The sequence below is a fragment of the Equus asinus genome, chromosome 8, assembly GCF_041296235.1.
Source record: "Equus asinus isolate D_3611 breed Donkey chromosome 8, EquAss-T2T_v2, whole genome shotgun sequence".
Taxonomy (NCBI): Eukaryota; Metazoa; Chordata; class Mammalia; order Perissodactyla; family Equidae; genus Equus; species Equus asinus.
The window spans coordinates 99607926-99623445 of record NC_091797.1 but is presented as its reverse complement, the minus strand read 5'-3'; the positions used below and the strand labels follow the sequence as shown (position 1 = coordinate 99623445).

At 46.6% G+C, this 15520-nt stretch overlaps 1 protein-coding gene across 11 annotated transcripts in view; it reads right to left on the bottom strand.

Moving 5' to 3' along the window:
• MED15 (mediator complex subunit 15) overlaps nucleotides 1–15520 on the bottom strand; it is a 66483-nt gene that overhangs the window by 22539 nt on the left and 28424 nt on the right. For 4 of the 11 annotated variants that reach the window (XM_014827140.3, XM_014827138.3, XM_070516607.1 and 1 more), the window contains exons 3-5: nucleotides 8339–8390; nucleotides 6531–6560; nucleotides 4727–4939 (exon numbers count right to left, since the gene is read on the bottom strand). In XM_014827140.3, coding sequence (XP_014682626.1) covers nucleotides 4727–4939; nucleotides 6531–6560; nucleotides 8339–8390 — 295 coding nt within the window. Of the gene's footprint in view, nucleotides 1–4726; nucleotides 4940–6530; nucleotides 6561–8338; nucleotides 8391–8528; nucleotides 8814–15520 lie in introns of those variants that run through there. The other 7 variants (XM_070516610.1, XM_070516612.1, XM_014827139.3 and 4 more) reach the window with 4 other exon arrangements.

The following is a 15520-nucleotide window of genomic DNA, read 5'->3' as shown; positions in this document are numbered from 1 at the left end:
TTTCTAAGGACCTTAGAACCCTCTCTAATTATTTCCTAAAGTAGGTTTTACACACACTTGATAGACCTGGTATCCTTGGTAGATTCCCCCTCCTGACTTCCATTCAGTTCAGTCTCTGTTTATCTTCTTACGCCCGCATAGCAGACTTATATTAAGAGGCAGGACAGAATAATGGCTAGGGGGACAGCCTCTGGCCTCTGTTCCAGACTGCCTGGACTCAAAACTCTGTCACTGCTCTGTGCCTCCATTTCCTCAGCTGTAGAAAAAGAGACAATAATAGTACCTACCGCACACACTGGACTAGGAATTAAGAAATCTATTTTTAAAAAATTCATTTTAGGTAAATCCTTCAAAATAGTGCTTGCAATGTAGCAGGTCCACATGGAGTGAAGCTGGCTCTCAGCATCGCCCTTTTACAGAGGTAAGTGTCATTTACACCAAGGATTCTCAACCTTGTCCCTACTGATATTTCAGGCCAGACAATTCTATGTCACCAGTGGAAGGCCATCCTGTGCATATAACGTATTTAGTAGCATCTCTGGCCTCTCTACCTACTAGATGCCAGTAGGACCCCCACAGTTGTGACATCCAAAAAGGTCTCCAGACATTGCCAAATATCCCCCAGGGGTGAATCGCTGGTTTAGATTCTCGCTGATTTAGATTTACACACATTTACTACCTTACCTGAAAAACACTTCTTCTCCCATTTCACACCTGTCATCTCGGACAGGATAGTTTGAGAGTTAAGAGGAATTGGTGAGCCAAGTAAGAGTATGCCCTTAAAAAACCTTTTAGTGGGGGGCTGGCCCCGTGGCCGAGTGGTTAAGTTCGCGCGCTCCGCTGCTGGAGGCCCAGTGTTTCGTTAGTTCGAATCCTGGGCGCGGACATGGCACTGCTCATCAGACCACGCTGAGGCAGCGTCCCACATGCCACAACTAGAAGAACCCACAACGAAGAATACACAACTATGTACCGGGGGGCTTTGGGGAGAAAAAGGAAAAAATAAAATCTTTAAAAAAAAAAAAAAACCTTTTAGTGGGGCTGGCCTGGTTACACAGTGGTTAAGTTTGCATGCTCCGATTTGGCAGCCCAGGGTTCACAGATCTGGATCCCAGGCATAGACCTAGCACTGCTCGTCAAGCCATGCTGTGGCAACATCCCATATAAAAAACAGAAGAAGACTGGCACAGAAGTTAGCTCAGGGCGAATCTTCCTCACACACAAAACACCTTGTAGTGAAGGTCTCCCGAGCTTTGTTAATCTAAAAATGCCTCTGCTTCCCCCTAGTCCTTGGAAGAGCTTTGCTAGCACACAACTGTGGTTGGTTGCTCTATTCTCAGCACTCTAACAACCTCCTACTGAGTCTGCTGAGTCTATTATTTGCTCCTTTACAGAAACTGGCCATTTCTAAGATACTCGTCTGGCCTTTGGTGTTCTGCTGTTTCACAATAACAGGTTAAGGCCTGGATGCCTTATTTAACCCACATGGGTCCACTGGGTTTTCCTCAGCCATCATCTCCTCACATACTGTTGTGGCTTTCATTCTCTCCCACTTGGTCCTTTTAGTAGATGTTAGTCAGACTTCCTGATTTTATCCTCCATATTTCTTGCCCTCCTATTTCTCAAGTCTTCTTCTCTGGGCTATGTTCTAGGTAATTTCTCCAAATGTAGCTTCTGGTTCACAAAGTCTTTCTTCAGCTGTATCTAATCTGCTATTAATCATCCACACTTTCTTCTTTTAATAATTTTATTTCTTGTTTCTACAAGTTCCACTTGGTTCCTCTTCAAATCTGCTTGGTCACTCCTCATAGCGTCAGTGCTTGTTCATCATTTGGAATTCTACCCTCTGTTTCTTTAAGCATACCAATTCGTACCTAACAATTGCTGTGTGTGTGGTCCCTGGGTGTCTACATGGGCTTATTATTTCTCTTCCTCCTCACGGTAGCTCTGCTGCCTTTCATACCTGCTGACCTCTTGAGTGTGTGCTCACTGCTTGCCCTTCATCTGAATTCCCACAGGCCTCAAGTGGGAGCACGCTGCTCACTGTGCCCTTGCTTCTGGGGGAACTGGGGATGCCAAGACCCCAGCATAAATCCTGCTGGGCAGAGAGATCCAAGGTTTGCTTTCCCCAAGCTTGCAGCAGCCAAGACACAGCAGGGCAAAGAGCTTTCCCTACCTTCTGCCAGCCCAGTAATCCAAAATGCAGCCTACCCCGGATCTAGTTATCCAGAAGGAAGAGGGTTCCTCAGCACCCAGTCTGTCAAACAGCCAGAAATAGGACTTATTTTTAAAGTCAGCTCTACATGCACATGATATAAGATTCATTGAGGATCAACAACATAAAATGAAAAGTAAGTCTTGCTTCCAAACCTGTCTCCAGCCCCCAGTCTCACCCATAGCCATCAGTTTGTACTTCCTATGACTAAGGCAGGTCACCTGGAGACTATCACAATGCACCCTGGATGGCCCTTTGAGAGCACTGGCAAAACCTCTGACCCAGGTCCTACCCTCTGAGGTCAGTGGATTAAGGCCTGAAGTGGCCTCAATCACACAGTGGCATCTGGACAAAGTGTCAGAAAGGGATAACAAATGCCCCTCGGCCCATAACACCTATTTCGGGTAGCCTAGGCAGGCAAGAGGTCAAAAGCAGGGAAGTAGGGTCTCTGACAGAGGAAGCAGCAGGACCTGAAAATAGAGAACCCACTTCAAACCTTCCCCTAGTGCCACACAGGAGACCAGGTTCCTCAGAAGCTGACAACAGGATGTGGGCCAAGGTCAGAGTGGGGAGGGTGTGGGCAGTATACCAATGCTTCGCCACTGAACTTCTCACAAATAAAATCTTAGGAATGAGACTGTAAGACAAATCATGGGAGCATTCCAAACTCATACATTTTAAAACTATCTTTTATTATAAAATATAAGTTTGTGATTAAAAAGAAATTCAACCAATACACCAGAGTAGAACATAAAAAGGAGCCAGAGCTGGCACTTTTCCTGAGCATCCTTCCACAAAATGCCGTGTGTGTGTGTGTGTGTGTGTGTGTGTGTGTGTGTGTGTGTCAGGTGTGCTGCTAAGACAAGAGGGGACACAGGAGCTTGAGATAAAGAACTAAGGGAAGAGCTAAGAGTCAGATGGCAAGACATCAGTAAGGAGAAGAGAATGAAGATCTGAGAAGGGGATGGCTGGGGATGGAAGGTTCCAGCACAGGAGTGGTTGGGAATGAGGAGGCACATGGTCTCTGAGAAGAAGAGCAAGATGACGCTCGTACAGCAAATTCAACAAAGAATAGGGGTGCTGGAGTCAGAGCCTGGGCTCAACCCCAGCTCTAGGCTGTGGCTGCCTCATGGGCAAAGCAGAGGCAGCAATACTGCCTTCTTCACAGGGTTACTGTGAGGGATGCATGACAAAAACACATCGAAACACCACAACCTGTAAGTGAGTGCTCAGAGCAGCTTTATTTGTAACAGCCCCAAACTGGAAATAACCCAAACGTTCTTCAAGGGTGAAGAGCTACGTAAACTCAGCCCATGGAACACTACTCAGCAATAAGCAGGAACAAATTACTGATACAACTTGGAGGATCTCAAGGGCATTACACTGAGTGAAAAAAGCCAATCTCAAATAGTCAAACACTGTATGATCTCATTGATGTAACATTCACAAAGTGACACAATATCTTATAGAGACAGAGAACAGATTGGCGGTTGCCAGGGCTTAGGGTTGGAGGGAGGGTGTGATTATTAGGAGGTAACACAACAGCTTGTTGGTGGCAATGGAACAGTTCTGCATGCTGACTGTGGTGATGGTCACTCGATTCCACACACGATAAAATCTCATAGAACTGCACACACAAGCACATGCATAAGAATGCATGTAAAAACTAGTGACGTCTGAACAAAGTCCACCTGAGTTGACAGTATTGTCCCAATGTTGATTTTTCCATTTTGAAAATGTACTAAGATATCATCACTGGGGAAGCTGGGAGAAGGGCACATGAGAACTCTGTGCTATTCTGAAACTTCCAGTGACTCTTAAACTATTTTAAAAATAAAAAACTACATAAAGGGGGAAAAAAGTATAGAAGCACTATGCAGTACTAAGGTACATCCCAAGTACTGAAGAAATGTTCACAAGAATCAAAGGTCCATCAAGACAGGTTCTGGAAAGAGAGGGAGACCTGCCCCGCAGCCCTTCTCCTGCTAGAGCAGCTGTGTGGAGGGGACAAGGGGCCGTGTCCTGCAGAGGAGCGCAAAGAGGGCAAGACGCTTCCTTCAGGGAAGAAAAGCCTGACAGAGACATGGCTGTGAGCCACAACCCAGGGCCAGCCAAGGAACAAGGACAGCACTAGAAGGGACAGCTGCCGAGATCGGGGCAGTCCAGGGGGGAGAGGGACGCTGACAGCACTGCTTCATGGCTGAGAACATCCTGAGATGTAACTGTTTCTATTTCAGCTACAAAACACAACCCCTTGAATGGAGTCCCAGGCTGCCCCAATCTCCTGAGTCCTCTACTTCCGTCAGGGGCAGGAGGAGGGCCTCAGTGTCAGTTAACCCTTCTGGTAGCCTAAAGAAGGCTTAGAGCCTTTTGTCTCCACACACAACAAAGATAAAAAGACAGAGCTCCTTGGAGCTTCTCCATGCATTTTTGATAGCATCGTAACAAAGGAATAAAATGTGCGTCACCTGCAAAGAAAGCAGCAGGTTCTCTAAGAAGTGTGGTACTCACTCTGTGGTGTTGTGGTAGACACAACAGCCATGCCGTGGGGGGCCATCCCTGAGGTGCCAGGGGGTGGCTGCCCTGACAGGGGCATGGGTTGGCCCATGGCACCAAGGCCACCCATCCCACCCAGGGACTGTCCTGGGCCCCGAGAAGGCATGCCGATTCCAGCTGCTCCAGTGGCAGGTCCACCAGTCAGGCTCTGTAGTGCGTTCATAGGGTCTGTGGGAACACAAGGGCACAGTATCTCAGGACTGGGCACGGCTCTGAAGGCTGTGAGGCCTCACTGAGCACCAACTGCCTCCTGTCTCCGGGCTCAAGTCCCTCAAAGCCCCAAAAGGTGAGAGTCCAGAGGCCCAGGAGCCTCCCAAACCCCTGCCCAACTGCCTGTCACACCCCAAGGGCCAGGAGTGTGTCTGTCACCGCACCTGGACCATGAGCCCTCCTGAAGAGAGAACATATCCCATACCCTAGCCTGGCCTGTACCAGGGTCCTAACATTGAGGGACCTTCGACGACAGGGTCCTAACACTGAGCCTTCGAGGGCAGGCAGCAGTGCTGCCCCTCTTGGCTGTCCACCTCTACTGCTGGGTGAGATGCAGCTGGGAAGTCCAAAGACAACAAAAGATGATGGGCTCTTCTTCACAGGAAGCGAGAGCCTGAGGGCCAAGATTGGGGAGGAGGGGGTTGGGGGGGAGGCACAGATGTTCTCCCAGGGAGGTTAGAAGTCTCCTTGCACACCAGAAGCCCATCTCTGCTAAGTCTGTGCAGGACCCTCACTGAGGAGTTCTCAGGACAAACCCCTGCATCCAGGCCATCACACCAGAACAAGCTAAGACATGCAGGAGGGGTCCAAAGAGCACCGAGCAGCACAACGACGCTCGCCAATGGTGAACTCAGCTCAGTGAGCAATGCTGTGACCTGGGACGAGGAACCCAAGGCTCTCATCACAACAGCATAGACTCTGAGCAAACGGCTACCTGCAGACAGGAGTGGCCCAACCAGTGCACCATGACACAGAACTGGGTACCCAGGACCCCACACTCCAATGCCAAGAACCCGGACATTCTCCTGGCCACGTGCTCATGATCCCTCCTGGCCCTGGAACAGCAGACAATCTCGGTACGTGCCGAGAGACCCTGCAGGAGACAGGGCCCACGCAGGCAGGTGCAGCCAGCTCAGCAGGCAGGCATGGGCGCCTGGCATTTACAGTTCTGCTGCTGTTGCTAAGACCAACAGCATGCCAGGCTAGCTTCCTTCCTGACACGCTTGGAGCTTAGCTGGCCGTCTTGGTCTGCTAAACCCCTTCACTGGCAGCTCAGTCAGTGAGACCAGAGCTAAATCAACAGGGTTCCCATGTGATAAAGCCCTGAAATTAAAAAATAAAAAATGATAATTCTTAATTTACAAAAAAACTCTGTAACTTAAGAAAGTGAATTCACAGCTTTTCTCTAAGAAATACTACTATAGGTTATTATACTGAATATACCATAATAGTTCTCTCCCAGAGAGCTCAAAATCTTAGATAATGTCTCAATAATTGTGTGGGTTTTTATCATCTTTTTGCTGGGCAAAAACATTTGAATGAAATGGGATGGGGCAGTATTGTCTGACTTCACCGTCTGCAGGGAAGAGGACGGATGGAGGAGGGGGCAGCCCTAGCTCCACAGATCCCATGGCCAGCCAGAGCCCTTCTTTCTGTGAACTTTCTCCTCTAGCCTAACCCCATGCGTGCACAGCATCCACAACCTCATTTCTGCCACCCCAGATCCGAGGTTGGGAAAAACTTTAATTCAAAAAGGAAAAACTCTTACCACTGACAGAAGCTTGAGATTTCTTGTTATCTATTAAAAAAAAAAAACAAAAAAAAACCCAAAATAAACAAAGTTTTATATAACCACATATTTTCACAATCAGTCAGTTTTGCAGGCATTTGCCCAGAGGTCATTTGAGGTCAACTGAGTTGACCCTCCCTAGAAACTAAACAAAACGTACCTCAGAGCTTCAGAGTAAGTAGGTGGGTGGGCATGCATGTATGCACGTGTGCGCACATCTGTCCGACTCCTGGCAGCACTGACACATAAGGGGGCCGGGGAAAGAGGGTACAGAACCACCTCATGGTCAACCTGGGGCCTCGGAGAACATCCCCCAGGCAGAGGCTTGCTCTGGGCCTACTCTGGCTCTCCTTCCTTCCCAGGTCCAGGGTCTCAACTTGGGCCCGGAGCAGCAAACAGGAGAGCTCAAAGGATCCACGATGGGACCACACTGGTGCTGAGAACTCCACAACATCTCCATTTTCAGCCCACTCTGGTGAGGCAGCATCTCCAGTTTCTAAATGAGGAAACTGAGTCTGTCCAAGGCCGGCTAGAAGCCAGATCAGGCTGGCACCAGCATCACATGGGGCACTGCCACACCACTTCCAGTGTCTTACAATGAGTCTGTGAGACAGCCGTGGATGCCCTAGGCCCACAGGTCTGTGTACACTGCCATGCCAGGGCCACCCCCCCAACAGGGCAGCCCAGTTCCGACAAGCAGAGCCCCTTGCCAGAACAAACCAGGGCATCTTATCCAGGCTGCTCATTCCATGGCTCCTTGTTCCAATTCCTCCTGTTCTAAACACCGCTGGACCTTCCCAAACACAACAAAGAATGTGAAATCAAGTGAAGTTCATCTTGCTGGCCATTCTGGTAAAAAGTTAGCGTAGAAAGACACAAAACTTCCTGGCCAAACAGGGGCCCTAGGATTCCTAGTATCTCCCTTTGTCTGAGATTCCTGACACTGAAGCTGCAGCTGCATCTACAACCATGGGGGAGTAGTGACTGGACTTGCCAAGTGCATGATCCAAGGACAGGCTGTGTCAAGAGGAACCCATCTCCTGTGGTCACACTACTGCAGGGAGACAGGAGGTGCTAGTGGCTGAAACTCCAGAGTGGCCAGCCAGCTCAGCTTCCTTTAGAGACTGTGGCCATCCAGGAACACTCAGTGTCTACATGCTTATGCATAACACACAGAAGACCACAAAGACCCCTGACCCCAGAATGCAATGACACCCTCACTTCTGAAGAGCCACGGCTGCTGCTGGGCCTGGCTGACAGGACCACAGCAGGACCCTGGTAGTCAGAGGAGGTGGCACGCAGCAGGGGCCAGGCGACCCTTACCAGGGCAGGGAGCTAGAGGCAGGACTTAGGAAGTCAGCCTCAGAAGCTCCCAGCCTGACAGGAACACACGTGTAGGTCAGACCTCCATTCTAGTTAGTGAATTAAACTAAGTAGTAGAGAAGGAAGTTTCCGGCCTAGGGTAAACTCTGCTTATTTAAGAACTGCCTAGAGATCAAAGCAACAGCCCTCTGAAAAACATTAAATGGACAAGTAAATAGCAGTCCAGTTTACGACACTTCAAGGCCAACATTTCCATTATGCCCGAATCAGCATTTTTGAGGCTGAGGCTCTGGGAGGATGGGAAGTATGGAATCAAATGCAAAGCAGTGAAGAACTTCCCAGAAAGCAGGCGCTTTTACACAGACATTCTGACTCAGGCACTGCAGCCAAGGCTTCACTGCTGCACAACAGGGCCAGCATCTCACAGCAATCACAACCACCCAGAAATGTAAAATTTTACTTACGAATGTCTCGAAAATGGATAATGAGCCTGGCCACGAGAGAAAGGTATTCATCCTAAAAGTAAAAACAGGAAGCAGTTTAATCCCAGATGAAGAAGTGAAGCTGAATGACGCCCCTTCCTGCCCCCTCTCACTGCCCTGCCACCAAGCCAAGGGTTCTTCCCGAAAGGCTGCCGAGCTGAGGCCCACTCACAGGAAAGGCTCTGCCTGGCTGGGCCTCCTCTCGAATCCATCTCTCAGAGAAAAGCTGTCAGTGCTCAGCTTCAGCCGACCAACAAAAGGCACAAAGGAACAAAAAACCAAGAAGGGTACCAAGAGACTTCAAACTGCTGCTCCTTCCACTCTGCTGCAACACGCAGCTGAGAGGGCCGTGAGCCAGCTCAGGTATCCCTCTCTTCACAGAGCAGACGAGGGGCCAGCCTAAGGTCACAAGGCATGTCAGAAGTAGATGTGGGCGGGCCACTTTTGTCTTTGCACTGTTTGTATCAAAGCACTTTCACTTTTAATACCCAGCCTGTTGCTTTCTCACTGCTGACGTCAGACTTGCATGCAAATCTGCACATGCGCCCCTGGCTGTGCTTTTCAGAGATCTGTGTTAATCTGAATTTACAGCCCCAAAAAGGGAGAGGGTAAAGCGCCACTCAAGGGTGGCAGGTGAAGGTCACTGCTGAAGGCTCTCTTTGTCCCAGCTGTCATGCTTCTGGAACAGCCCAACAGGGGATGCCTTCCACCAACTGTCCTCTTTGCAACCATGGACACTCGCTCCTGGGTGTTCCAGGGAAATCTCTCCTGTGGTCTAGGAAAGGATGTCTGAGTTAAAAATCTTATTCTGGAGAAGCTGTACCATCCTTCTCGTCCGTGAAACGCCCATCCTCCAGCAAGGCAGCCCCAAAAGGGCAAAGCCTTCACTCTCTGCTCTGCTCACACGACCCTCCTCCTAAGTCCACTAGACAGCAGACTGATGACACCCACACAGCTCAGGACCCAGATGCAGCACCTGTGGTCGTACTATCCCGGGGACACACGCCTGTGAGCTCAGGGACAAACAGTGAACCTACTGTCAGAAGAACACCTCCGGGGGGAAATAAAATGAAAGTGGTCTCAGATGAATGTAAAAATACAAGCACACTTTCTAAAGCTGTATTATCCCTCATCTATCTCCAAACTTCACCCCACCAGAGGAATCAGCAGAGGAAAACATGAGGGGAAAAGGCAAAGCTGGGATGATAAGCACATACAGAGAGGGCAGGTACAGAAGGAGGAACAGTGAGGCTCTGCTGGAGCAAAGGGACACTCAGAAGGTATCATCAACACTCCCAATTTCTGACTGTCCCCACCACTTTCTGGTAGGAAAGAAAATGTGCTGGGAGTAAAGCGGGTCCCCTAGAGTCAGGGCTCCTGTGTGTGGACACCCTGCCAAGGTTGCTCCTTGAGGGACAGCGGTGCGGGGAGGGGGGAGTGGAGAAGCTAAAGGAAGCTCGGGAGATGATGTGGCCAAGCACGAGGAGACGAGAACTAGGAGCTTGCCAGTTCCTAGTCTGACATCTTGGTAAGGCCTTGGGCCATCTTTTAGGTCAATAATACCTTAAAAGAATTTCTTGAGTTTTCCCCACTTCTATTAAAGGCAAAACAAGAGGAAGCAGGTTTAAAAAGCAACCAGATACTTTTACTTAGACACAAGATACATAAAATGGGGCTCAGGAGCATGTCCCGAAAGCCCTTCGAACAGAGCCAAGACCAAATGCTCAGAGCCAGGTGGGCAGATGTCACCATGTTGCAGTCCCAGCACCACTCTCCGGCCCAGGGCAGGACGGCCAGAATGGTCTGCTCCCAGCTGAGGCTGCCCTGTTGCCCAGTGGAGTGGAGGCTCTGGGACCAGACCAGCATGAGGAAGCCTGAAGGGGAGGAAGGGAAGGAGGGATGTGACCACCTGACAGTGGAAACGGGCACAAGAAGCAGTTAGTCACACTGCCGCCAAGGAGCTTTCTTGTAGGTTAAATACATCTCCAAAATCCTTGCAGAAGCCAGGTCACCCAGGAACCATTGGAAATTGAGTGCTGCAGGTCTGTTGCAGGCGCTCCTTTCCACAGGAGACTCTGGGATCTGAAACTGCGCCTCTGATCTCCCCCAGGCTGGGGCTCTTTTATGTCCCCAGCTCCTAACTCTGTCGGATGCTGGTGTCCTGACTCCCCAGTTGTGACAAGTCCCAGACCCCATCCAGACAAATAGATTATGGTACCCGCTTCTGTTCCAAGGCGCCCCAGCTCTCCAGGACTGCTCCAGAAAAAGGGCTGAAAAACATGTAAGCTCCTTTATCTTCACTCAGTCTTTACCATCTCCCCACTCAACATCAAAAATTTAAACATCCATGGGGGCTGGCCCCATGGCCAAGTGGTTAAGTTCGCACACTCTGCTTCAGCGGCCCAGGGTTTCACTGGTTCGGATCCTGGGCATGGACATGGCACCATTCATCAGGCCATGCTGAGGCGGTATCCCACATGCCACAACTAGAAGGACCCACAACTAAAAAATATGCAACTATGTACTGGAGGGATTTGGGGAGAAAAAGCAGAAAAAAAAAAAAAGACTGGCAACAGTTGTTAGCTCAGGTAACAATCTTTAAAAAAAAAAAAAATTTAAATGTCCAGGCGGCATGTGAGGCTAGGTAGTATCAGACCCCACACTTACAAGGTGCCAGGCACAGCTCAAACACTTTACAGATATTAATGCATTTAATTCTGCCAACCACCCAATGAGGCAGGTACTACTAACATGCCTGGTGTGTAAATGAGAAGATAGAAACATGGGAAAAAAAGCTTTATACAGTTTAAACACTTGCTTGACCTGACAAGTCTTGCACAAGGGCCCAACCAACGACAGGAGTGAGGTACATCTCCCCACATGGAAGTAGAGTGAGCAGTAGGAGGAGGGACACACACATGCTCCATGTAAAATACCACATGCCACACACTACACACTACCCTTTGTATAAGAGACATGAGGAATCTGAATAGAAATATTTGCTTACGACTGCAAGAGGAAATGCCAGAAGGATACACCAAAATCAGAGATGAACGGTTACCCCTGACAGAGGCATCAGGAACTGGGCTGGAAATGAGACCTTGTTATATGGTTTTCATACTGGAAATGTGTAAATCTTTTACCAAATTCAAGATAAAAACAAATCAAAAGTATAATTCCTAAAAATTCAAAATAAATCGAAACATATGAGCTGGATATCAAGTTGGTGTCAAAACCATATAGAGGAAAGAATTCTTTAGAGTAATCATTTAAAACAACAAAAGCAAAACAAAACAAAACAAACTGTATGTCCTTAGTAGTAATGATATATTTTAAGGACAAACAGAGCTGCAAAGAAATCTTAAACTTCATTCCACACTTTATTATTTGTTACTAATATTAGTGGCAATATTAGAATGTTTCTTCTGAAAGTATTTTAGAGTAAAGCAAGTAATTATGCTAATGATATTAGAAGCTAAGATATTTATAGTATGAGAAAAGATATACATGTTTAAAATGAAAGTAAACCCATCAGGTTAAATTTGAATTGGAAGTATCAATGTGAAACTGTGGGGGTTTTGAGGTGGCGGTTATTTCAAAAATGTATCACTTAACTCTGTTCACAAAAAGGTGCAAAAGCATGAGCAGCCCAGTGCCTACAGCACACCCCCTAAACACCATTTCACCCTCACAAAGGAGCCAAGGCTCCTTAGAGGAAACGCCGATTCCGGGCCAGGATGCGGGCAAGCAACAAACGACCACAGAAGTCACGATAAAGGGCCCCAAGAGGGACAGGAGGGTGCTTGGGGGCACCACTTGGTGAGGGTGGGACCATCTAAGCACCGAAATGAACAACAGCAATGGACTGAAACACACTAGTTGCAGAGCCCAAGCTCATAATGTTACTTTCAGGAAGAGAATGCATCCTCAGCCCCACCCCAAGCTCCAAAGGTCACCCCTGGGGGTACCAAGGACAGCAACTCCTTGCAATGAACAGGAAGGCATTCCTGGTGGTCCTGAACAGGCTGTATTTCAAGCAAGCAAATATCCCTAGTTGATGAAAGAAAACCCTTCTTTGCGGAAAAATTCCACCTAATAAATGTGGAAGAAAAGCCAGAATTAAGGACAATTACTATTTTGCACTGCCATCAGATGGTAAGTGTATGGGTAGCTTTATAAGAGAAGAGTCCGGCTGTAACTTTCCAACTCCTGACGAGCTGTGGTCTTGTGGGGAAATCAAAACACACAGAAATACAAATGTAAGCCACCACTTCAGACACGTTCTTGCTAACAAGACTGCCGTACCCTTGGCTCTTTCGATCTAACTCTCAGTTCACAACAGCTAAGGGGCAGGCAGGAACAGGTCAGGCAACAGAGAATGCTGCTGGCAGAAACATGGATGTTGTGAAAAACTGCCAGTTAGGACTCAGGAAGGGAGTGGGAGACTGGTAAAGAAAGCTCGTATCGTCTTAGAGAATGCATATACCATTAAAAGCAGAATGTTGGTAGAAAGATGAATATTGAAGATGTTTTCTGGTGAGGACTCAGAGGAAATGAGGAACGTGTTCTGGGAAACTAGAGGAAAGAGAATCCTGGTTACATAATGGCAGAAAGTTTAGCTGAACTATATCCTAGTTATGTGGAAGGCAGAACTTACAAGCTATGAATTTCGATATTTGGCTGAGTAGACCTCTAAGCAAAGTGTTGAAGGTCTGGCCTGGTTTCTCCTTACAGCTTATAGTAAAATGTGAGAGGACAGGGGCCAGCCCGGTGGCATAGTGGTTAAGTGTGCGTGCTCTGCCTCGGCGTCCTGGGGTTTACAGGTTTGCATCCCAGGTGCAGACATACACATTGCTCATCAAGCCATGCCGTGGTGGCATTCCACACACAAAATAGAGGAAGATGGGCACAGGTGTTAGCTCAGCAACAATCTTTTTCAAGCAAAAAGAGGAAGACTGGCAACAGACGTTAGTTCAGAGTCAATCTTCCTCACCAAAAAAAAAAAAAGTGAGAGAAAAGAGATAAATTGAGGGAAGAATTGTTAAGCTAAAAGAAACCTGGACTGGATGATTTGGGAAATTCCCAGGCTATTCAGATTGCAAAAAAATGCTAAAATTAGGAGATTTCACTGTTAGGAAAGTGTGCTCTGGAGAGAACGCCAAAGGGGGCTGGACAAATTTTGCTAGTGCCAAAGAGATTAGGCATGTGATTCAAGAATCCCCTCAATCATCTCATGAAAGCCAGGAATAGGGATGAAATTATCCAGGAATCATCTGTGGAGAAACCTCTTGTCTAATGATGTGAATCCTGTCATATACACAGGAGACCCACAAGGTTCTTGTGTGTTATACCAGCAGAAACATTACCAGCTTGGACTGAAAAGGACATAGACTGGATGAAATCAAAGAAATGTGTCAGACTCTGAAAATTCTACAGGCAGGAAACAGACCGATAAAACTACTCAGCTGCAAACATGTGCCACTCAAGAAAAGGAAAGATGACCACAAGGGTAGAGCCTTGGGACAAGAGGCCAAAGCCATGGGCCCAGAGAGTAGAGCCTTCAAGTCTGTCATAATTTGTTACAGCAGCTACCGGAAACTAATAATACACTGTCTCTCTAGATGTACCTATTCTGGGCATTTTACACAAACTCAATCATATAATATGTGGTCCCTTGTGACTGTTTTATTACACTTAGGAAGATGTCTTCAAGGTTCATTCATGCTGTAGCATGTACTGGTACTTCATTCCTTTATGTAGTCAAATAATATTCCATTATATGGATATATCACATTTTGTTTACCCATTCATCAGTTGATAAAGATTTGGGTTGTTTCTACTTTTTGGCTATTATGAATAATGCTATCAATATTTGTGTACAAGTTTCTGTGGACATATGGGTCATATGGTAACCCTCTGTTTAATATTTTGAGGAATCATCACACTGTTTTCCACAGTGGCTGCACCATTTTACATTCCTTCCAGCAATGTATGAGGTTCCAATTTCTCCACATCTTCACCAACACCACTTCTTGTTTGTCTTTTTTTATTATAGCCACCATGAGTGTGAAGTGGTATCTCACTGTGGTTTTGATTCACATTTCCCTAATGACTAGTGATGTTGAGCATCTTTTCATGTATTCTTGGCCATGTGTATGTCTTCTTTGGAGAAACGTCTATTCAAGTCCTTTGCCCATTTTTGAATTAGGTTTTGTTGTTCTTGTTGAGTTGCAGGAGTTCTTTATATACTATGGAAACCAGTTCCTTTTCAGATATATGATTTGCAAATATTTTCTCCCATTCCATGCCTGTCTTTTCACTCTTGATGGTGTCCTTTGGTACACAATAGTTTTTAATTTTGATGAAGTCAAATTATTCTGTTTTCTTTTGTTGCTTGTGCTTTTGGTGTCGCATGTAAGAAACTGTTGCCTAACCCAAGTCACAAAGACTTATGCCTATATTTCTTTCTAAGAGTTTTATAGTTTTAGCTCTTAAATGTAGGCCTTTGATCTATTCTGAGTTAATTTTTGATTATGGTATAAAAAGAGGATCCAACCTCAGTATTTTATATGTGGTAATCCAGTTGTCCCAGAACCATTTGTTGAAAAGACTTCTTTCCCACTGAAATCTTTTGACACTCATGTCAAAAAAATCAATTAACAATAAATATGAGGGCTTATTTCTAGACTCTCAATTCTACCCCATTGATCTACACGTTTATGCTAGTATGACGTGTTCTTGATTACCACAGCTTTGTAGTACATTTTAAAATTTGGAAGTTTGTCTTCCAAGTTTGTTTTTTTCCAAGATTGTTTTGGCTTTTCGGGGTCCCCTGAATTTCCTTAGGATCAGTTTGTCAGTTTCTACAAAGTCTGTTTGAAAGTTTTCCTCATATATTGAAAAATATATCAAATCCCAGAGCAGGTTCTCCAGAGTTAGTGTTCTCACTGACTTTGATAAGGTGATTCACATACTTTAACATTTTATGTTTATACAGCATAAAATATTTTAAACATACAAAAAAAACGGAACAATAAAACAAATGCCAATAGGTTCCTTATCCAGCTTAAATTAAAAAATATGAACAAAAGAAAGCTAGCTCCTCACGCTACCCCACTGACTTGCCCTACATCTCGGTTTCTTTAGAAGTAAACTGGAGAAAAT